This window comes from Camelina sativa, chromosome 11 (assembly GCF_000633955.1).
Source record: "Camelina sativa cultivar DH55 chromosome 11, Cs, whole genome shotgun sequence".
Lineage (NCBI taxonomy): Eukaryota > Viridiplantae > Streptophyta > Magnoliopsida > Brassicales > Brassicaceae > Camelina > Camelina sativa.
Window position 1 is genome coordinate 6479123 of NC_025695.1, and position 21981 is coordinate 6501103.

At 38.5% G+C, this 21981-nt stretch overlaps 6 protein-coding genes across 8 annotated transcripts; 1 reads left to right on the forward strand and 5 right to left on the reverse strand.

Moving 5' to 3' along the window:
• LOC104721975 (peroxisomal fatty acid beta-oxidation multifunctional protein AIM1) lies at positions 14-4980 on the forward strand. Its single transcript, XM_010440060.1, has 18 exons — positions 14-367; positions 472-543; positions 701-763; positions 851-907; positions 1013-1080; positions 1171-1252; positions 1338-1393; positions 1496-1798; positions 1973-2059; positions 2151-2325; positions 2658-2779; positions 2928-3091; positions 3177-3431; positions 3567-3688; positions 3754-3875; positions 3963-4111; positions 4337-4475; positions 4726-4980. The coding sequence occupies exons 1-18, from the start codon at positions 271-273 to the stop codon at positions 4756-4758; spliced, it is 2166 nt and encodes a 721-aa protein (XP_010438362.1). The 5' UTR covers positions 14-270; the 3' UTR covers positions 4759-4980.
• LOC104721977 (protein tesmin/TSO1-like CXC 5) lies at positions 5179-8657 on the reverse strand. Its single transcript, XM_010440061.2, has 8 exons — positions 7892-8657; positions 7489-7596; positions 7134-7311; positions 6681-7034; positions 6478-6575; positions 6304-6398; positions 5836-6237; positions 5179-5751 (listed from the first exon to the last, which is right to left on the reverse strand). Exons 1-8 carry the CDS (start codon positions 8212-8214, stop codon positions 5498-5500), a joined length of 1812 nt encoding a protein of 603 aa, XP_010438363.1. The 5' UTR covers positions 8215-8657; the 3' UTR covers positions 5179-5497.
• LOC104721978 (serine/threonine-protein kinase BUR1-like) lies at positions 9117-11192 on the reverse strand. Its single transcript, XM_010440062.2, has 3 exons — positions 10919-11192; positions 9889-10189; positions 9117-9777 (listed from the first exon to the last, which is right to left on the reverse strand). The coding sequence occupies exons 1-3, from the start codon at positions 11112-11114 to the stop codon at positions 9210-9212; spliced, it is 1065 nt and encodes a 354-aa protein (XP_010438364.1). The 5' UTR covers positions 11115-11192; the 3' UTR covers positions 9117-9209.
• Positions 11577-13825, reverse strand: LOC104721979 (cyclin-dependent kinase F-1). 2 transcript variants are annotated; one of them, XM_010440064.2, is made up of 3 exons: positions 13258-13825; positions 12213-13160; positions 11577-11869 (listed from the first exon to the last, which is right to left on the reverse strand). In XM_010440064.2, exons 1-2 carry the CDS (start codon positions 13774-13776, stop codon positions 12231-12233), a joined length of 1449 nt encoding a protein of 482 aa, XP_010438366.1. In that variant the 5' UTR covers positions 13777-13825; the 3' UTR covers positions 11577-11869; positions 12213-12230. The 2 variants fall into 2 exon arrangements, with proteins under 2 accessions (XP_010438366.1, XP_010438365.1); XM_010440063.2 differs by having other exon boundaries at positions 11577-11874; positions 13258-13824.
• On the reverse strand, positions 14111-15997 carry LOC104721980 (rac-like GTP-binding protein ARAC7). 2 transcript variants are annotated; one of them, XM_019232458.1, is made up of 9 exons: positions 15831-15997; positions 15637-15746; positions 15387-15474; positions 15154-15263; positions 14972-15035; positions 14831-14889; positions 14685-14750; positions 14489-14598; positions 14111-14378 (listed from the first exon to the last, which is right to left on the reverse strand). In XM_019232458.1, exons 2-9 carry the CDS (start codon positions 15733-15735, stop codon positions 14345-14347), a joined length of 630 nt encoding a protein of 209 aa, XP_019088003.1. In that variant the 5' UTR covers positions 15736-15746; positions 15831-15997; the 3' UTR covers positions 14111-14344. The 2 variants fall into 2 exon arrangements, with proteins under 2 accessions (XP_019088003.1, XP_010438368.1); XM_010440066.2 differs by having other exon boundaries at positions 15637-15997.
• On the reverse strand, positions 16549-18922 carry LOC104721981 (bark storage protein A). Its single transcript, XM_010440067.2, has 5 exons — positions 18635-18922; positions 18427-18494; positions 18175-18330; positions 17583-17816; positions 16549-17067 (listed from the first exon to the last, which is right to left on the reverse strand). The coding sequence occupies exons 1-5, from the start codon at positions 18858-18860 to the stop codon at positions 16705-16707; spliced, it is 1047 nt and encodes a 348-aa protein (XP_010438369.1). The 5' UTR covers positions 18861-18922; the 3' UTR covers positions 16549-16704.

The window sequence follows — 21981 nt, forward strand, 5'->3', positions numbered from 1 at the left end:
CCGCCCCAACAGATATCAATACCGGCCCTGTTGTTGACTGCAAGGTCTGGTTTCCTTATGACGAAAATGACGAAACAAAACAAGTTAGGAAAGAAATCTCATTCGATCACGTAACGTTTTTTTTACAAATGTAAACTCTTTGATTTATTATTTTTAAAAAAGGGCCTAAAACTTATCAAAACCTGATCTTTTTATCCAAATTCACTCACCGAACTCCTAAAGTCTTTTCACTTTTCAATCTGAGAGAGAGAGAGAGAGAGAAATTAAGCTATGGCGAAGAAGATTGGAGTGACGATGGAAATTGGGAACGATGGTGTTGCTGTCATCACCATTACTAATCCTCCTGTTAACTCTTTGGCCAGTCCAAGTATATATAAAGCTTGATCCTTTCAGCTTCTCTGTGATTTAGATTAGATATCATGTACCCATTTTCTTTTGATTTTTTACCTTGTTGCTGTTGAATTCTCTCAGTTATTGCTGGGTTGAAGGAGAAGTTTCAAGACGCGAATCAGAGGAATGATGTTAAGGCCATCGTGTTGACCGGTAAATCAAAAATTGAGCTACTTTTGTTTAGATTGTTTGATCTTGTAGCCAAAGATTGTGAATTGTGGACTAGTATGTTAAAGGGGTTTGTAAATTTGAATCCTTTTTTTCTTATCCTAGTTTGTATAAGGAGATTGAATGATTTGAATCATTTCAGGGAACAATGGTAGATTTTCTGGTGGTTTCGATATCAATGTATTCCAGCAAGTTCATAAGACTGGTATAGTTTCTTCTGTTGTTAAGTATATATAGAGAGTGAAAGCATATTTGGTTCCTGGGTTTTTTTGACTATCTCTTTTCTTGGCAGGGGATTTATCGCTTATGCCTGAAGTATCTGTTGAGCTCGTGTGTAACCTGATGGAAGGTATTTGTTAAGCTTCTTTTTAGTTCCAAATTTTTCTTTCCAAGGTTGATAGATTTTGTACTCCTCTCCAATGTGATGTTGATACTGTTTTCTCGTTATCAAAAGACTCGAGGAAGCCGGTTGTTGCTGCAGTGGAAGGATTAGCTCTTGGTGGTGGTTTAGAACTGGCTATGGTAGGATTTTTGAGTTTATATCTCAGTGTGCTTTTTATAAGTGTCTTTTGATATCCTTTTTAAGTAGTGTTGATTTTTCTGGCTCTTTAGGCGTGCCATGCCCGAGTTGCTGCTCCGAAAGCTCAACTAGGCTTACCAGAACTGACACTTGGAGTTATTCCTGGTTTTGGAGGTATGGGATTTCTTTGTTCAGCTTTGTATTCTTTTAAATGAAAGAGACGATTTGTTGGATAGTTAATCTAATTTTGTCTATGAAGGAACCCAACGTCTTCCAAGGTTAGTAGGCCTTGCAAAAGCAACTGATATGATACTGGTAGGGATTGCGTTTTTTTTTTTGCATTTACCAACAGTTTCATTACCAAGTTGATTTGCTTGGCTGATTATCTTGTTCAACTGTATACTGGTATTTTGGTAGCTTTCGAAGTCAATATTGTCAGAAGAGGGTCAAAAACTGGGTCTCGTTGATGCTTTGGTGCCATCTGGAGATTTGTTGAGCGCGTCCAGAAAGTGGGCTCTAGACATTGCAGATGGACGTAAACCCTTTTTGCGTTCGCTGCACAGGACCGACAAAATTGGTTCTTTATCTGAAGCTCGTGCTATATTGAAGAATTCAAGACAGCTAGCCAAAAAGATAGCCCCAAATATGCCTCAACACCATGCTTGCATTGAGGTGATTGAAGAAGGAATCGTCCATGGAGGATATAGTGGGGTTCTTAAGGTATGTTTATGATTCGACGTTTACTCTATTTCTCACTTACTGCTTGTGAAAAACTGTTAGTCATGATTCCCTAATTATAAAGGTCGAATGAGCACCAACAAGTGAGAAGAGTTATGAATAATCCAAAATCTATCCATTCTAGTTGGTTATGTACTTAAAATCTTTGATTCGCAGGAAGCAGAAGTTTTCAAGCAACTAGTACTGTCAGACACCGCAAAGGGTCTTGTTCATGTTTTCTTCGCACAACGTGCAACATCAAAAGTAAGATTGGCATACATTATGTTTATTCCTCCTAGCACTTCTACTTTCCACATTTAGTGTTCATCCTGAGCATCTATCAAACACTTTTCAGGTGCCTAATGTTACTGACGTTGGATTGAAACCGAGGCCGATAAAAAAAGTTGCAATTATTGGTGGAGGTTTGATGGGTTCTGGCATCGCTACGGCTCTACTTCTAAGCAATATAAGAGTTTTGCTCAAAGAAATAAATACAGAATACCTTATGAAGGGAATAAAATCAGTTGAAGGTTAGCATCTTATCCATTACATATCCAGTTGTCATTTTTATAGAAGTATTATCTTGGTCACATACCAAAAAATTTGAACTGTTGTCTACGTTGAGCCAGCCAAAATCGTTCTTCATAAAAAATTGATTGGTTGCATAATGAAAAAGTTTTCGTAGATGAAATTTTATGTATGGCAGTATGCAGCCCAAATTAGAAAAGTGTACGACATTTAGGTGGGTTGTTTTTAAGCCAAAAGAAGCATCCATAGCAAATGATGGAACAATAGATTATATGATTTATTACTGTTCCTGTTTACAGTAGATGCAATAAAGTTAGTTTTTTTCTTGCGACAGCAAATATCAAAGGCTTGGTATCTAGGGGGAAACTGACACAAGATAAAGCAGGAAAGGCCCTCTCTTTGCTCAAGGGAGTACTCGATTACACAGAATTCAAAGATGTGGACATGGTCATAGAGGTCTGCCTTCAATTTCAGTTATCTACTGTGGTGTTATCTGTCGTTCTCTTTAGTTTCAAGTATATCCAAATCTAGATAGTTTGAAGAGAGGGTCAACTAGTTTACATGTTTCTTACTATAAGGCCTTGCTTCTGGTACCATTTTTCAGGCAGTGATTGAAAATATTCAGTTGAAACAAAACATATTCAAAGAACTCGAAAAGGTCTGTTCACCCCATTGCATTTTGGCGAGTAATACATCTACTATCGACCTCGACGTAATTGGGGAAAAGACTAACTCAAAAGATCGCATTGTTGGCGCACATTTCTTCAGGTCATTCTGTGTTTCCAATGCCTTAATATTTTTATGCTTTTTCTCATATTTTTAATGTAATTTACAAAGGTTTGTCTTTTTATAGCCCTGCCCATCTGATGACCCTTCTCGAGATTGTTCGTTCGAAGAATACTTCTGCTCAAGTGATTCTGGATCTCATGGCGGTTGGAAAGGCCATAAAGAAAGTTCCGGTTGTGGTTGGAAACTGCATAGGCTTTGCAGTGAATAGAACATTCTTTCCATATGCACAAGCTGCACATATGTTGGCCAATCTAGGTGTTGACTTGTTCAGAATCGACAGCGTCATTACCTCTTTTGGCTTGCCGTTGGGCCCATTCCAGTAACTCTCTCCCTTTTTGTTCTGTTATGTACACTTTCTGTGTGTCCGTACGTGTGTCAGTTTGTGTTTCTGTTGCTGTATGGCTACTCTCAGCAACTAAAGAAAGCTTATTTTCTTGAATGGCTCAATTCTTAGGCTTGGTGATTTGGCTGGACACGGGATTGGATTAGCAGTTGGGCCTATATATGCCAAGGTCTATGGTGATCGCATGTTCAAATCTCCACTGACTGAGCTTCTTCTTAAGAGCGGGAGAAACGGTATGGCGTTGCTCTTACTTTTGTAAATTCCTAATGTGCCAACCTTTTAACATTTGCGGCTTCAGGAAAAATCAACGGGAGAGGATTCTACATATACGAAAACGGAAGTAAACCAAAACCCGATCCATCAGTGCTTTCAGTTGTTGAGGAATCAAGGAAGCTGACCAATATCATGCCTGGTGGGAAGGTAGAGAAACAAATGAAGAGGTCTTATGAAACATACGTAGTGCTTTGGTATTTTTTATATTAATGCAGTCTTGTCGTTCATTTGCAGCCTCTATCAGTATCTGACAAAGATATTGTAGAGATGATCTTATTCCCTGTGGTTAATGAGGCATGCCGTGTCCTAGATGAAGGAGTTGTGATCCGAGCCTCAGACTTGGACATTGCGTCTGTTCTTGGAATGAGTTTTCCTTCTTACCGGTGAGGATTCTAAGTTAAAAGGGAGCTTTTTGTGAAATTCTGGAATTTCCTTGCCTCTGGTCTAATCTTATGCATTTGCACTTCCAACAAATATCCATTTTTTATCTTGTTGAGTCTCTCTGGTCATTTGTCAACATTCAAAATTTTCCCTTTTGTTTGCCACTGAAATGTTTGGTGATGATCTTTTCTTATGGTAAGTAAGCATTTCTTTTGTACCTGTTGCAGCGGAGGAATTGTTTTCTGGGCAGACATGGTTGGACCAAAGTACATATACGAACGTCTCAAGAGATTGTCAGAGATGTATGGCGGTTTTTTCAAACCGTCAAGGTATCTGGAGGAAAGGGCAATGAAAGGAATGCGTTTGGTAAAGTCTCTCAACTTGTTTTTTTGTTCAAGTTTAGCATTAACTCTGTCGAATTGTTTCTGTAGTTTAGCTAGAACAAAAAAGATCTGTGTAAAAGTTTTTGAGAAAACAGTTGATATTAATTATTAGAGCTATGAAGGAACTGTTTCCAAGCTTATGAATGCAGTACTAGTCTGGTTAACGTCGATTTATTGATTTTTAGGCCTTTTTGCTTACTATTGCATAATAAAATTCTAATTTCTGGCTGCAGAGTGAATCACAGTCGTCGAGGTCTCGAATGTGAAGCGTTTGAACAAGTGTATGCTGGAGGAGAGGGTGGTAATCACTAAATGAGAATAAAATCAGTCTCTCGCGTTGTTTGAAAGTTAAAATGCTATAAGGTGGTGTTTCTTAAAGAAACTCGAATTATGTTCTTAATAAATGTTTGAAGTGATATCAATTCTTATTTGTGTTCGTCTGTTATGAGAAAATATTAGAATGAGCTAATAAAGTTAATTTTTATCAACCCCAAAGTATTATGTATGATTTGTTCAAGCCAGGAAGAAAATATAAAGAAATTTACGTACTTCTATCAAAATATGTTTTATTCTTATATATTACTTTCAAATCCTACGGAGGCTGATTGAGAAACATCTCAAATCAGAAATCACAGTAAGCAAGGATGTTCTACAGAACACAAAAAAGTAAAACTGAATAGAAACACTAACAAAAAAAAACTCGTATAGTAAGAAACAAAGCTCTTGATAATCTACACCAGCCACAGGGGCTTTAAAGAGGAGAGAGACTTTATAAGAAAAGAAAGAGAAAAGCGAGAATAAAGCCTAGCGACACAATAAAAGCTTGTGTCTATTACACTCTCTAATCACCTGCCAATGCGCTGAAGCCACACAGAAAGAAAAATTATGGTGGTATTGTATTACCTCTGATAACATAGAGTGGTGGTGAGGCAGATTTCAGCTTCTTGTTTGTGTTCTCTCTGGTAAGTTATTTTTCTGTCCTAAGTAGAGTATAATCTATTTGATTCAGGGGTCTTTCTTCTCTGATAAAGCTGGAGGTTTATTATGATGATGGTGAGTGTTTGTTGTTGCTACTGCTGCTGCTGCTGATGTTGTGTTCATCAGCTGCATAGGCTGTGGTTTGTTGACTGTAGGTTGAGAAGTTGTTCGTGAAGCTCCATTCACAACTGGTACTTGCTGCTGAATCCCATTTTCGGTTTTCACAGTCGCGGTGGCGGGTGGTTGTAGATGCCTTCTTGCTAAAGATGAACACTTTGATTCTGCAAACAAAAAAACTTAACTAATTTTAGAACTTTAGAGAAGATTGTTAAAAATCTGTGTGAGTGACACACACAAATCGTTACCTTTTAATTCTGCGTAAGAGATAAGTCGACTAAGGCAATCTCTGAATTTGGTTAACACCACTTTCTCTTGCTCTGCGTATATCTCTGACTGGCTCTGTGAGTTTGTTCCACAGCCACGGGGGTCTACTGAACCATTAGGTGGAGCTGCTGATACCATGAAGATAGTGTCTTGTTCATCGCACATCAAAGCCAAAGTTGCTGGAGATAGTGGCTTCGCTTTAGAGGCATCAGCACCATCTGAATTAGAATCATCTGGTCCAGACTTATCAGCTTGATTTCCATCAGCTGCAACCATCTCCACATCAGCTGCATCTTTATTCTCTTGGGAGTGATCTTGTGCAGAAGAAGCTAAAGAAGTGTCTGTTTGATCTTCCACTCGATTTTCCTTTTCCTTCCTTTGATCTGAGAAAATTTTGAAGGGGAGATCAATGAACCGCAGCAATACAGAGTTGTTACTCGAATTCTTACCAGTTAATGTCTTGGCTGCTTCTCCGGCTACAGCGACCAAGACAGAACAAAGCGCTTTCACATCCTGTGGTTGGATTATATCTGCTAAGAGGGACCTTAAAAGAAGCATAAAAAGTCAGTTTTTTTTAAAGCTCTGGGATCAGCTAAATAACTTGTGAACGCTAGAAATCTCACCTATATACAAACTTTGATGGAACTGACGATGCATTGCCACCAGCACGAGAAACAGGTGACGGAGATGTGCCTGGGCCAGTAGTTCTTCCACTATTTACCTAATACAAAAAATAAATAAGAGTTTACGTCTAGCAACAGCATAAAAAAGGATATATTCAGTTCCATATATGGAAAGCCAAAATGCTAAAATGGTAACTTGGTACCTGTGGAAACTGGCCAAGTCTAGATGAATCTTTGGTTGCTTGGTTGAACAAAATATCTTGACCTTTTCGTCTCTTAGGTGCTGGAGAAGGAGCAAAGCCAGAGGAACCGACAGCTCCAGTAATGGCTGCATTTGCTGCTTGTTGGAGATAAGTCATGTGGTTGGCATGTTCACCGTGAAACAGAGCTTGTCTCTCTTCACTTCCTTCAAAGTTTTTGCAATCCAAGCATCTACAGTTCTCGGAACAAAGAATGTTTGCTTGAAAGCACTCACAATACTTCTTAAGGCATCCCGATTTCTTGCAGTGGCAACCTTTGTTATGTTTCCCTAACACCACAACTTCACCAATGTCTTCCTGCAAAAAGACAAATCAAGAGTTTAAACATCCCACGATAACTTAGAAGTTAAAAGAACTCTCCCACGATCTGAAAACAAGTTCATCAGGGTCACGTACCCTTTTATCCCGCGCACCATGTGGACTGCTAGCAATTTTAGGCCTGAACGCAAATGGATTCCGGTCCAGAGTTGCTTCCACAGCTTCTCGTCTTGCCGGTTCATTATCAACATTGTTGAAACAATTTACACAGTTACAACCGTCACAATATGTTCCGGATGCAAAGCATTCACAGTACCTGATAAGATAGTGCACAGTGTAAAGCCTAATCAGAAACTGTGATGCACAAATCCACATTGGTTAACTCAGAAAACTTAAGACTTTGAGTTTCTTAGACATGCAGCCGCAAAAAGGGAAAGATATGAACATGCAATCAAAAAAACAAGTCACCCCAGAAACTAAAAAGACGACTTACAGTTTCAAGCAGCGCGAGTGTTTACAGTTACACTGCTTCTTCTTTTGAGGGGTTCCATCTCTAGCTTCCACTATAGGCCTTGGTCTGGCTATTGGAGATTCCGGGTTTCTGCCAAAAAAAAAAGAGAAGGAAAATTTTGAATTTTATTTCATAACATAAAACCTTACTTAAAAGGTGAATGCGAGTTCTACAAATCTTAATCATTGGACACAAAACCATTTAAACCAGTTTCACTAATTTCACCAATTAGTCTAAAAGGATTAAACTTTACAAACCAATTTCATCATCACGAATCAAACTCAATTGAGCTAAGTAAGATCACAACTGACTATAAATCTCCCAACCCAGAAACCAAAAGTTTGAAATTCTCATCAAAGAAACCTCAATAGATAAAAAAACTTACGGATGCCTGTTTGGCGCGTTAAGGATTAGTGCTTGTGACGGCAGAATCTGTGTTGTCGCCACTGGTAACGTCGGTCGTACCTGACCGATTGCTATGGTCATACCAGGCCGTATCGTCGAAGGGACAGTAGGAGTAACGATGGGTCTCACCGCCGCCGTAGCTGCGACGGTAGGAGCAGCCGTCGCAGCTGGTGCTTTAGAGAGTGAATGTTCATCGGAGCCACCAGTGAAGTCGAGCTGCCTCGCTGGATTCTTTGCGGGAAAACCCTCTTCAACACCGTCCTTTTTTGGCGGGAATTCGCCTCCTCCGCCGCCTTCAGCCATCCTCACAGATATTCAAATCTCCGATTTTTTCAGAAATTTTCCTTTTTTTTCCTTTTCCCACAGCGCGGAAGAAAAGAAAAAAAAGCAAGAGAAGAAAATTCACACAAATCAGCTCACAAAAATCGAGATCCGAATCTCGCCGGAGCGAGAAAATCACAAACCGATTCGGCGGCTGTTAAGGGAAAAAAAAAAAAAAAAAGCACCAGACTTTGAATTTGATCCGCGTAGAGAGAGAGAAAAAAAAATGGATAAGCTTTTTCAGAGAGATGAGAATTAGGGTTCTATTGGGTTTTTAGCTCTCTAGACAACGAAGAAGATGAAGAAGAAGAAGAAAAGCCCTCAGAAGAATTTGGTGAAATTAAAAACAAAAACAAAAAAAATTAAAAGCAAAAAAAAAATACTTTCGGTTTTGTTCCTTCTTCGTCTGGGGGCTTCTTCTCTCCTCCTCCTCCTCCCTCTCTCTCAACATGTTTTGAAATTTCAATTTTTCTCGATTATATTGAACGGTTGGATTTGCTTGACAATCTCATCGTACGGATCTCGTTTAATACGATGATCCAACGATTCGAATTCATAAATGCTTTAGGTTTTGTTCTCTTCGAACCGTCCGATCTACGCTGAAGCAAATATCCGAAAAGCCCTTTTAATATGTGTGTTTACGGATTTCAGCCAACTGGAAACTGACACGTAGTCAGACCCACTCGTGACTCACACAGTACAAACTACAAACACCTTGTCAAGCGGAAGCTGAAACGGAAGGGGCCCCCTTTTAAAGAAAATTAATATTTTCGATTTCGCCCCAACACTTTTCTTTTTACTTACGAAAGAGCACCAAAATTGTTTTTTTGTTTTTTTTTTGCCCAAAAGTTTTGCTAAACCTTTCAAAATTATAACAAAGAATCTAAGGTGTATTACAAAAGGTCATATTTGATTTTTCGCGAAAATTTTGTAACTGTCTAAACCAAATTCTCAAGACATACACAGTCTTTTTTGCATCAGTAAGAGTTTCCCATTCTGTCTCTGCCGCCACGTGGATCATCTCGTCCTCCTCTTTCCAAGTAACTATCACGGCGGTAATCTCTGTGCGGCGGTGGACCGCCTCCTCTCAATGGTGGAGGTGGACCATGTCTCAATGGCGGCGGTGGACCATCTCTCAGTGGCGGCGATCTACTCCTCTCTCTTGAGAGTCTACCCCATCTGCCACCACGAGATGGATGAGGCGGACTGAGAGGTGGTCGTCTGTCGTAATGAGGTTTTGGGAGAGGCTCCGTATGGGACCAGTCAGATGCTATTCTTCTGCTAGGAGGGTAATTATGGTCTGGGTAATGTAGACGGTCTCGTTCTCTGTCTCTATCTCTCCATGTGGGATGGTCAAGTCTTGGTGGCGGGTAGTCTCTGGGCCAGCCACGTGGAGGAGATCTGTAGCCATTAAAGTCTCTTCTTGGGGAGAAATCCATGGGAGGAGGAACAAGACGAGGCGGTGGAGAAATGTTAGCCGCTGCATAACGATGCCTCTTGCATTTGTTGCAGGACTCGCGTCTCGCAAAGTTCAAGTTTCTGCAACTGTATTCATACATACAAATGAGACTTAGAAACTTCTGTAGATTGTGAGATATGGATAACAGAACTCTGTCGAGTTCATATAGAACACCAAGAGTAACCAGAGATACTTACAATGGATCGAGACAGTACCAATCTCCATCTCTTGGCTGCACCTTCGGGTTATTGTATCTGCTCAAGCCCTCGCTTCCATGCGCAGATTCAGGTCCATCAAAACCTCTTCCATAAGGACGAGCACCATTTCCACCTCTAGCATAAGGTGGTGAATAGTCTCTGTGTCTCCCAGATGCTTCCCTTCTGCTGCTGAACTCACGACCACGAGACTGAATGCCTGAATGATTAAGATCAGAGCCATGCCGGTGATCTTCATATCCACGACGGCCTGGTGAGCTAGAACTTGCACGAGTTCTATGTCCTACACACACACAAAAAAAAAAAGTAGCCAGTAGAAGGATATTAGGTCAACCACAGTACAACAAATAAATGAAAACTATTATCAAGTCAACAAGTAACAGGTACACTGAGTAATCATATATTAGCACACAGCAAAATTTCAAGTTCATCAAGGGCATTTTCTTTGAATGCTTGAAAAAACACTTGAGCACCGACAATGTGAAATTACCAATAACATTCTCTCAGTCCATATATAACCAAACAACTCAACGCAAGATTCTTTTCTCTTTACACTAAGCACAGAACAGGAAATGCTGATATGCATCTGTAGCAGTATAAAAATCTCGACAACCCTAAGTGTCACTGAACTCTTAGCTATACAATTTGTCTATAGCAAATGACATTCTTGAACTTCAAAATAAACGAGACACGTTTACACCTCAAAACACCCTAACCATTCATATTAACATTACTTGTACACGACCTAAGTTATTTCAAACAAGAGTAGTTGTATAAACAAACACACAAAACCAAGGTTCAATTGCAATTCACACTACATTACGGCAGTACATAGGAACCAAATGCTCAATAAATAACTACACACGATTCCCCCTCATCGGAATCACGATTGGTAATGAAGAAACAAGTGATGCCCTAATCTTCGCGCTCCTCCAATTTCAAACATCGAAACCGAAAGGAGAAGGAAACTCAAAAGAGGACTGAAATATAATAAACCAGAAACGATACGAACCGTTTTCCCCCTTATACCGATCGGAGCGAGCAAATGAAGGCCGGTCACGGGAGACTTCTCCGAGTTCATAGTCTCCGGCGGCGGCGTTACGGCCGTCTTCGCCGTCGTTGCTTCCGGATGGGCGTACGACGAGACTGCTGATTTGAGGCGGATGATGATGATGATGAGTCATCTGATCTCTTCCAGTCGACCCCATTTCTCTCCGATTGTCAAGTTCACTCCTGGAATCTCGATGTCCGTTTCAGCCCAAAAAAAAAGAAAAAAACCCTAAGGGTGAGAGAGACTTGGCGATAGATGCTGGAAGAAACTGTTACTAATTTATCTTTTGGCATATCTATTTTAGTTAATTTCCAAAATAGCCCCAAAAGTTTTATATTTAACATGTTGGTACTCTAGTATGTCTGATGATTCATGGAGTCAATCTATCGCTGCGGCATTCTGGTAGAATCAGACTCAGTTATGATCTTTGTGTGTGCTATTTATGATATCAGTTTTATATTTATGGTCTCATTAGGTAGGGTTGCTCATTCAATCTTCAACAAAGACGAAGTTATTTACTTATGTTGATATGAATGAAAATTGAAAAGTGCAAAATTGGCAAACAGACTACATACGAAGATGAGATATATAGAAAAAATGATGAAATACCAGAACACAGGAAGCAAAACTCAGAGGAGATGTAGATATTTTATTCTTTTCTCATTGTTTTTTTCAGACGGAAAAATAGGGTAAAGATTGGCCTGGGCAACAAGAAAACTAGCTCTTTAGCTAGCTAAAGGCTAACAAGCCTAACACCAACTTTTGTTACCGCTTTCTATACCAGAGAGAGAGAAAGAGAGAGAGAGTGGGGAGAAAGAGGAACAACACACACAACACAATCTTGGCAGAGTAAGCGAATTCAGGGGACGTCGCAAGGATCAAGATTCCCAACCATGGAACCGCCAAATGTAACTGATCTGACAAGAAAACATCAGATATCAACACATTGATCTGAGAACAATGAGAGAAACAAGGCGGAAAAGAAACAGTGTTATGAGGGAATAGAGCAAGAGCAGCAAACTATTCCAAAAGCAACTTAAAAAAATGAAAGCATTGATTTCTATACAATATGGCCTAACAAAATGTTAACAGTTTTCTTATTAGTATGCGGGAACCAGATCTTCAGACAACAAAGATTTGTTGCAACTAAGGCAAACACATGGTAAATACCCCCATTCTACATGAGGGAGAAAGAAGCAAAGCCTTTATGACTAATTTATGTGTCTAAACTAAGCACCAGCTTTTTAATGCGTACCTTTATTGCCATTCGGGTTTAGGTGAATTCTATTGTAAATCCACTACTGGTAGGCTTTACATTCATAGGTCCAAAGCCGTCAAAATCTGAATCTGAATCCATTTCTCTGTAATCATTCCACTTTCTCGGAGAATCCTCATCTGGCCCACTCATTGTCGGAGGCACATAGAGCTCAGAAACTGGAACTGGAAGCGGCTCTTCACTGAAGTATTTGTCATTCAACATCTCTACAGCAGTAACTCTACTAGCTGGATCATAACAGATAAGCTTCTTGAGTAGCGATATCACATCTCCAGAATGGTTAGGGAGACAGCCTTCTATACCAAGAGGAGATTCTACTTTAGCAAATGAGATCGACTTGTAGTCTGGAAGATCGACACAACCTGGCCAGACCTCCTCATTCAAATTTCCCAGCACGTTGGTTACTCTGCTGATCTGATCTATATCTGAAATCCCTGGGAACAAAGGCTCAAGAGACAAGAGCTCAGCAAACACACAACCAAGCGACCATAAATCAACCTCTAACCCATACATTGTAGATCCATAGAGAAGCTCCGGTGGCCTAAACCATCTAGTTCCCACACAAGACGTCATCAAACCCTGTGTTTCATCCAATGCTTCATCAGCGTCATAAGAAAACGAGTTCCCACCGAGATCATCATCCATTTCACTAACAGTACACGTTGCAAGACAAGATGTATCTCCATCATGCACATTCGAATCCTTATCAGTATCATCTCTTACAACCTGTTTAGCCTTTAACTCTTCCACCTGTCGAAAATATTCGTCTTTACTCATCGCTTCCAGCTCCTTACCATCAGAGCCTTGCCGAGGTGAGTTCTCATAATCAGGAATCACTTCTGGTGGTTCTATACTAGTTTCTCCATCTTTGTCTTCTAGTTTATTATCATCTGAAGCTACAATGTCAGGCTCCATGAGTATCCTAGCCTGTAAAAAACAAACCAAGAAGCCAACACACATTTTACAAACACAAATTCACAGAGACTCACTGATTACACTAAATCAAAAAGTTCAGTAGTATCACCTGACCAAAATCAGCAAGCTTAAGCACACCATCATCAGATATCAACATATTCCCAGGCTTTAAATCTCTATGTACAATCAAATTCCTATGACAAGCATCAACACCGTTCAAAATCTGAATCATCCATCTCTTAATCTCACCAACGGAGAACCCAACACCTCCTTCTTCTCCTCCCATCATCTTCTTCTTCTTCTTCCTCTTAGCATCTCGTATCACCGCGGCGAGATCCGACCTGAGGAACTCGAGAACAAGCACAGCGTTCTCGTCCTCATGCCAGAAGTACTCGTGCATAACGACGACATTAGGAGATCCGGAGAGGATGGTGAGGGCGTCAATCTCTCGAAACGCTGACTGGTAATCGAAGATCTCCTTGAGCGCTACGATTAGACCGTCGGAGAGACGGCGAGCTCTGTAAACATCGGCGTAGGCTCCGGATCCGACTCGCTCGAAGATCTCGTACTTTGCGATTATCTCCGGCCGGGTATGGATACTCCAGCTGCTCGCCGGTTGTTTATCCATCTTCTTCTTCTTCTTCAAATCGACGTCGTTTTCTTTCACGGTTTCCTCTACGCCGGCGATGATAATAAACAACGCTAACGAAATCTCCCGTACCTAATGACTAAAATACCCTCAACGACGACGTCGTTTAGCAGTTCTGTTTTTTTTTTTTTTTTGGTCTTGTGTAGGTGAAATTTGTGGACCAATTGTAGTAAGTTTTAGTTTTCACTTTTTCAGTTTGATTTCTTTCAATTAGGAGGACTAAGATTTATAAGTTTTGGTTCCATTTCCGTTTTAGTTGGGTTTAGTGTGCATCATAATTGACTGTATTACACAACACTACATGCCCCCTCAATGAACAAAATTCAAGAATTCCAAATTTGCTAAAAGATCCAAAACTTGTTAACAAGATAAGAGAATGTTACAGAATCTGCACAACCGAAAAACAAAGAAAGGAGCTTCACATACAAATAAGAGAACCAACAGTTCCCTTATCTTCACATTTAGTGAGTTTTTCAACCTACGAACCAGACAACAACCATAGAGAGAAAGAGAGAGTCACAATGTCGCTGAGACTTGGTGTTGTGTCTTAAGCCGCGGTGCAGCCTCCACAGACAATACTCCTGCAGGTTTTTGAGAGGTGAAATTGGTAAGAGTCTTGTTTTGTAAACTTTTATCTGAAATCTCTTCTTCACATAGTACCCAAAAAGGATACAATCTTAAAAGCACTTACGCAATGGAGCAACCGGATCTTCTGTGTTTCTGCTTTCTCCGTGTGACCTCCTTCCTACTCGGAGGCTGAAGTACAACTTTGATAGCTGTGTCAAACACCGCTTTCACATTCTACAACAAAACCAAAAACCAAGATTATCAAAAGATTCTAACATTTTCAACAAAACATTACTTCTTGAGTGAGTCAGGGAACTTACTTGTTGAGTCTTGGAACTGCATTCGATATAAGCAGCTGCACCGATTTGCTTCCTCAACTCCTCCCCCTGTCTCCACAAATCAAAACTTGAGAAAGAGTCATTTCAAAACAAAAAAAAACCAATATAGCAAGATCACGCTTATATACCTGACTAGAGGTAATGACATTGGTGTGATCCGCGAGGTATCCCTTATCATCTCGGAGATCTTAAAAACACCAAGACGCAATGTTATTATTAGCCAAGAGGATATTGAAACGAGACATTTTAATACAAAAAACAAAACCCACCTAGCTTTGTACCAACAAGAACTATGGGAACATTTGGAGCAAACCGACGAAGTTCAGGCATCCACTGTCAAAAATCAACAATTATATTCAAAAACACACATATACATTAAATCAACATTCACACCAAATTCATAATCACTCCAAATCTGTCCCAATGCAAGGAGAATTCAAAACATCATTACCTTCTTGAGTACATTTTCGTAACTAGCTTTGCTAATAAGGGAAAAGGCTAAGACAAAAATATCAGCTCCTCTGTAACTCAATGGTCTCAACCTACTGTAATCTTCTTGACCTAACGACACCAATAAAAACAACAAACCCCCACAAATTAATGAATAAGAGAACTCTCTGGATCATCAATTTCAAATCTTTGGTTCATTGCTCTCAAAAATTAAATCAGACAATCTTGATTTACCTGCAGTATCCCATAGCCCTAAATTCACGATTTGTCCATCCACAGCGACATTAGCACTGAAATTGTCGAACACAGTCGGTATATAATCCTGACAAACACGAACAAAGAGCAGGAATCATGAATCAAAGTAACCCTAGTTGCTAGAGAAACTAGTTAGAGTTAAAAAGACGACAAAATTGGATTAAAAGCTTAAAAATCAAAGCTTGACAATGTAAAATGAAAAGCTACTGAGTCTGAAAGAAACGCTCACAGTAGGAAACTTGTTGCTAGTGTAACAGATAAGCATACAAGTCTTCCCAACAGCTCCATCTCCAACAGTAACACATTTTATGAACTTGGAAGCGCTCATTTTCTCTTACTCTAAGTACCAGATTCCAAACCCAGAAGTTTAAGTAAGAAGAAGAAGAAGAAAGAGTGGTGAAGAAGTCTAGGGAATGAGCTTACAAGAGAAGCTTGCAGTGAGTATCAACTGCGGCGACAACCAAAAAAGAGTGTAAATTTCGATATATGTAACTCTTTTTTTTTTATCAAAAACCAATAGAGAAATCAAATTGAAATGTGTGTGTTTTTTTTTTTTTCTAGAGAGTCGAGACAGAGGAAGAGTTAAATGTGTCGGAGTTCTCGGGGTTCGTCCAAGTCAAAGTCTTAAAAAGGGCAAACTTTATTGTCCCTCTCAATAAATTTCAAAAACTTGGCAAAATATGAAATTACAAAACCATAAAGTATATAGTATTGGACAAACATACCCACTTCACCCTTCGTACCTTTTTCTATCCACTCTCGTATCTAAAAGTTGGATTTTTCAACGGTTAGGTTGAAACACGTATCGACCGTTGTGTGATATACGACACCGTTTCCACAGCTAATGTGTTTTGGTCTTTTGTCTTGGGAGTTGAGCCCTTCAAGGATTTTTACATTTGAACCATTATTATTTTATTTCTTTTAATATCAGGATCTTTAATTTGTGTTCATTGTTAAACCATATACTTAAAAAAAAAAAATATGAAATCAGTATAAATTCTGATATTATTGAGGCAAACGAAGTGGATTTGAACATTTTTATACAAAATATTGCATTCAAATTTGAATCTGGTGAGTGGTGTGACACTTAAAAGAACAATGTACTCAATTTCCAATAGACCAACTAAATACAATAGTAAAAAACCAATGAACAAAATGCAGCTTTTATTTTTAATTAAGAAGAACTTCGTTATTTGATTCAGACACATATTTCTACTTGTGTCTTGTACATTATTCATTTTTTTCCCGTTACATGCTCTTAATTATCCACTCTCTTTTAAGTGTTAATCCACACTTATCATTCAGATTGAACTTTGCTTTCGTGTAGTGGCAACAAAGCAACGAACTTAACGAGAATATCTACGGAGTTTTCTGCGGCGAGGCTGCTGAATATATTGGCCTCGTTGGAAACGTCGGAGCCGCCACCAGCGAGATCGGAGAGGGCACGGATGACGATGAAAGGGAGGTTTTGCTGGTGGGAAATGAGAGCTACGGCGGCGCTCTCCATTTCAATGGCGGTGACGTTAAACTTGGAGTTGAGGAAAGTCCGGTAAGCTGCGTTGTCGACGAAGACGCTTGCACTCATACCGCGGTCAACGATGGTCACCTTCGGTGGTCGAGGGAGGCACGTGGTGTTCACGCACTGCGGTAGCTTCGTGTCCTGTTTTTTTTTGGATGTACCCACGTAACGGAACACAAATAATTGCATTTAAGTATTATATATTAACAGAATAGCTAAAGCTTAATTGTTTTTTAAACTTCAAATTAGTGAACATTATTTTTATACTATTGATTAGGGAGTCTGCCGACAAAATTAAATATATAGATAACAAATATAAGGACTACTATATATAGTACGTATATCTCTACTACAATTCTACATGTTCAAATTTCTATATACTTACGTATAGAACTAAAAGAGTATTAAATTTTGAGGAAATTAATTGATATATATGTTTCACTTATTTTGTGTCATTCAATTCGTTTTATATATCGTTATAAGTCATTTTGACACTTTTATTGAGATGTTAGTCAAATATCTTGATACGTAAGGGACGACTAGCTAACGTGTTGTGAATATTTTCCGAAACTATATTCAACTTGGATGCAAAATAGATTATAAACACTAGAAAACAAAGACAAATCTAAATATGGGATAGTTTAGTCTAGTCAAACCTCGAGTTTGCGTGCAAGATTCAAGTAGTACTTGTCAACGGGAATCCAGAACACATGTTGCCGTTCTTCGGGAGTTCCAGTGACCGGAAAGATTTCTTCTGGTTGGTACCAAATTCGGTTAAGCAAGTTATCGGTTCCATTACTGTATTTCGAAAACTGGAGATAACCAACTTCCCGAGTATAGTCTCCACCAGATTCGAGAGCCAGTTCTTTGTCAATCTCATCTCCATATCTCTGCATTCAAAAGTAAAACTACTTTTTTACCAGTTGTCCATATAACCAGTTGTACCACCAACATAAAATTGTTATTTAATATATCACATTATTATCGTAGTTAGATTTTGCAAATGGTGCGAAATTTTCAATTGACATGTACGAAATGGTCAATTGACATGTGCAAATGGTACGAAATTTTCTGAAAGAAGTTTACGACCACAAGATTAATAGCTTAAGTTGCGTAAGTGTTTTGTTTTCTCAAGCTCAATTAAATATAAATATCTTAACATAATCGGTTGTTATTTTCTTACTATTTTCCTATTGCAATTGGTTGGTAATGGTCATAGTAAAAAATATGACCCTACGTAGTACGTACCTGCCAATTCCAAAGGCCAGAGTGTGCCCAATATTGAGGAATAGTAACGTCACCGATCTCAAGGTTAACATCTGCGTTTCCAGCGATTCCATAATGTAAAACTCCTTTCAGCCTAAACACGCTCACCAGTAATTGTGTTGTTACTCCTGCATTCACCTGTTTTTATATATTAAGTATTCACCATGGGAAAATTGTATTGATGAAAAGACAAAAAAATATAATTAGACTATTTTCACATATAAAAAAACGTACCATTCCTAATCCTGACATCACGATTACAACAGGTTGGCCTTCTAATTTCCCAAATCGAAACTTTCGACCTACATGATTGAAATACATGAATAAACCAATATATATCATAGGTTTCACATGAGAGATGTCTTGTTATATTTTGAAGTCTTTCGATCGTAACTTTGTTCATACATGTTTTAAAAATGAATGACATCGGAAAATATTAAACCTGCGAAATCGATGAAGGGCAAAGAAGAAGATGGGACAAAGGATGGAGATTGGAGAAGAGGGTTAAGCTCATAGTTGTTTGGAGCTACAATCCCCAAATAAGGACCCTTTCGATTCATCTTCTCTATTTTGCCCAAAATAGTTCGAGGTATTTCACCATTTGCTTCTTCGATAACATATCCCACGGACAAGATAACCACAAGAAAACCTATCAAGAAGAATCTCATAACTTCTTCTTTTCTCTCTATTTCTCTTTCTTTTGATTACCCTTTGTGTACTATGATTACCTCCCCCCTTAGGTTCCTTGTATATATATATATATATATATACATATTGCAAATGTACTACAATAATATTACGTTATATAAAATAATAATTAGAAAACAAATTAGTACGTGATAAGCATGGATTACGTTTAGTTGTGGTGTGGTCAATTATTAGTATGATACGTGGGCCTCGAACCGGTGAAAAAATTTTAAATACTTTTTTTTTGGCGGGGAGTTAAATTTCTACTATTGTACAATAATTAATTGAGGATCAAATTTTATTTTTGAAACGTAGGCACAATTAATTTACGGCATCGAAATTGTTTGGGAAGAATTTCCGGAATCTACCATTTGGTTTGTATCAATTTAAAGAACCTACACATATAGTCTGGGGGGATACTGTTTCTCCCGACTTCATTCAACTTTGTGATTATTATTGGATTACTTATAACAACTCTGTGGTTCTAAATCATATAATATATGACATCTCATTTCAACCATCAAATTATAATATCACCTCTTAATTTGTTATTATATTAACTTTACATAAATGGTTTTGCAATTAATTTTCCAATCCCATTAAACAAATAGAAAAAGAACTGAAACCGGTTTGGAAACCTACTTCGGGAAATACGAAAACCAATTGAGTAAAAAACTTCATAATTCAGTTAAATGAGTTAAGAAACTAGTAGCTAAATGAGAAAAAACCGAAAATTTGACATATTATAAATAAATAAAATAAACCTTAAAATATACTACTTTTTAAAGTCTAAAATCGAAAAATGCAAAAACAGAGAGACGCAAACAATAAATTGAGCAAATTTACCTGAGCAAAGAATTAGGTCTTGCCGCTTTTATTGTTCAGGAGGACCGCCGTACGAGGGGAGGAAGCAAAAAAAATTAAAGGCGTCGGAGATTTTTGTAGTAAGCAAACTAACAGCTTTTTCTCTTCCTCCTTGTCGCCATTGTTTTCATTCTCAGTTGAGAAAGTCACGAATCATGTGCCTTTAACTTTACAGGTCTTGCACTGGCAGCGCAGGCATATATATGCCATCAGTTTTTTTTCTTTTGCGTTTCCTTTTCATAAAGCAAAGATTGGCGAAACAAAAAAAAAGGAAACGTTCGTTTGTTTCCTTTTTTGGATGAGTGTATTTTGGGTCGGCGGCTGCAAAAAAAAATGAAAAGTGTATTTTGGGCTTAAGACATTGAAACTCGATCGTGGTACGATATTCTGAATGTAATAAATAGAAAAAAGCAGGGGACTTGGTCTCCAGAGATTAGGTTAAAATTTATTTGGGGACAATGTCAGAGTTCGATGACGATGTAGTAATCTTGAGTCTTGTTGGACAAGAAATAAGCCCCGAAGCAACACAAAAGTATCTACGGCAAGTTCAAGAGTCCGATGTACGTAACCTCTCTCACTTTCTAAGTTGCTTGGACGACTGATTTGTGGATGAACGTTAACCCTATAGCTAGATCTTGTTTTTCAATTTTTTGATTTAGTACTAAAACATATATGCTAATTAATTGGTACAATCTTGGGATTGTGAACGTGTACAGGGTTTCGATGTTGGTTACTTTCGCAATGCTCGGACTCGGATAAATCCCGTTCGAATGAAGGATGAGTCTGGTTATACACACGACATCGAACTTTATGCTAGATTGGGACTTCACTGTTACAATCTTCAGAAGGTTACAAACAATATTACATATATATGCTGAGTTTGCACTTTACTTGAACTGGAGAGGATTTCCGGTATGTGCTTTTTTTTTTTTTTTTAACCTTTGATACGTCTTTTGGCTTAAAATATTTACTAACCAATGCAATGTATATATTATTATTTTTTAGATGAAGGACTCGATTATAAGGCGTTCTCTACCATTGAAGATCAAGAAGGTAATTGTACATACTCAAGAAAGCGGTGAAGAGTCGCCACAATTGAAGCTCAAAGCCAACAACGCCATCTTCTACATGAGTTTTAAGAGAAGTTTTGATCATCACAGTGGTAAATACCCTGTCGAGTATCAAGCAATAGTACGGAAAACCATGGATAGGAAACCGGGACACATTCGTCTAGAAGTGCAGTCTTGGGCAGGCACAGATTTATTTCTACTATAGTCCCGATGCTCGAGTATATTATCAACATGTGTGGGATATGCTTGCGTTTATAACATCATAGGCGCATGAAATATAAATAACAGCGAGTAGATTACTTCGCTTATCGGACAAAAATGCATGTAGCTCGATCTAATTTTTATAAGAGCGAAGAAAAGACAACTGAATTTATCATGTAAACGAGATGAAGCTGATCGTCACCTTCATTTCTTAATCAGCCAATTTGGTTGACTATATTTTTTTCATAAGCTTTGAGATCTTGTTACGTTGTTCTCAATATGGATCTTGTTCAATGGGCGCTTCTAGCTAATTTGTTTTTTTTTTTTTTTTAATATTATTACGATAATGTGGAACAGGGTTTTGATGTTGATCACTTTCATCTTCCGTATGCTACTGTAATATTTCCGTATATATTGAGATAAGTATGATTATTCATATGACATTGGTCTTCTCTGGTAGACTTGGACTTCACTGTTATTATCTCCAAAGGGTAACAACAAGATTTTCATATTTTGTTTTCTTAGTTTCATGCCTTGGATGATCTTGTTATGCTGAAGTACCACTCTTTGTCTCTTTTTTTTTGCTTGTGTGTGTTTCCTATGCGTTGTAAATTAACATTTGGCTGTTTGATCTTGTTGGGAACCAATCTCAAATTGATTGGTATAAACAAATACAACAGTGATATGCTTGGTAGGTTGCTTCAGAACTACATAACATTGTAGGCGATAGATACAACCAACAACTCTCTTTGCAATTTTCAGACTTGTGTTTGCAAATATTTTGCTCCGGAAGAGGCATCCATAATTAATGGTGCAGACCGAACTTTCCAGACTAAAAGGTAACTGTAGTAGCAAAACACTACTCATATAGATATCGTATCTTTGTCTAGTTTATATACTTTTTAGTGGTTGAAAAGCTATTAGTTCCTAGTGGCCCTCGGACTACTCCTATTGGACCTCAAAGAAG

Bases quoted from the DNA above. Each gene is read 5' to 3' on its own strand.
- LOC104721978 (XM_010440062.2), bottom strand. From the start codon at position 11,114: ATGGGGTCGACTGGAAGAGATCAGATGACTCATCATCATCATCATCCG. The intron at 10,190-10,918 runs GTTCGTATCGTT...GTGTGTGTGTAG, and splicing joins TCGGTATAAGGGGGAAAACG to GACATAGAACTCGTGCAAGT. The intron at 9,778-9,888 runs GTAAGTATCTCT...GTATGAATACAG, and splicing joins TGGTACTGTCTCGATCCATT to TTGCAGAAACTTGAACTTTG.
- LOC104721975 (XM_010440060.1), top strand. From the start codon at position 271: ATGGCGAAGAAGATTGGAGTGACGATGGAAATTGGGAACGATGGTGTT. The intron at 3,432-3,566 runs GTAACTCTCTCC...CTCAATTCTTAG, and splicing joins TTGCCGTTGGGCCCATTCCA to GCTTGGTGATTTGGCTGGAC. The intron at 3,876-3,962 runs GTAGAGAAACAA...GTTCATTTGCAG, and splicing joins ATATCATGCCTGGTGGGAAG to CCTCTATCAGTATCTGACAA.
- LOC104721980 (XM_019232458.1), bottom strand. From the start codon at position 15,735: ATGAGCGCTTCCAAGTTCATAAAATGTGTTACTGTTGGAGATGGAGCT. The intron at 14,890-14,971 runs GTGGGTTTTGTT...GGTGTTTTTAAG, and splicing joins TCTTGTTGGTACAAAGCTAG to ATCTCCGAGATGATAAGGGA. The intron at 14,379-14,488 runs GTAAGTGCTTTT...AAAAACCTGCAG, and splicing joins AGATCCGGTTGCTCCATTGC to GAGTATTGTCTGTGGAGGCT.
- LOC104721979 (XM_010440064.2), bottom strand. From the start codon at position 13,776: ATGGATAAACAACCGGCGAGCAGCTGGAGTATCCATACCCGGCCGGAG. The intron at 13,161-13,257 runs GTGATACTACTG...TGTTTTTTACAG, and splicing joins AGCTTGCTGATTTTGGTCAG to GCTAGGATACTCATGGAGCC.
- LOC104721981 (XM_010440067.2), bottom strand. From the start codon at position 18,860: ATGAGATTCTTCTTGATAGGTTTTCTTGTGGTTATCTTGTCCGTGGGA. The intron at 17,817-18,174 runs GTACGTACTACG...TTTTGAATGCAG, and splicing joins CTGGCCTTTGGAATTGGCAG to AGATATGGAGATGAGATTGA. The intron at 17,068-17,582 runs GTTTGACTAGAC...AAAAAAAAACAG, and splicing joins ATCTTGCACGCAAACTCGAG to GACACGAAGCTACCGCAGTG.
- LOC104721977 (XM_010440061.2), bottom strand. From the start codon at position 8,214: ATGGCTGAAGGCGGCGGAGGAGGCGAATTCCCGCCAAAAAAGGACGGT. The intron at 7,312-7,488 runs GTAAGTCGTCTT...CTATCTTATCAG, and splicing joins CACTCGCGCTGCTTGAAACT to GTACTGTGAATGCTTTGCAT. The intron at 7,035-7,133 runs GTACGTGACCCT...GTCTTTTTGCAG, and splicing joins ATGGTGCGCGGGATAAAAGG to GAAGACATTGGTGAAGTTGT.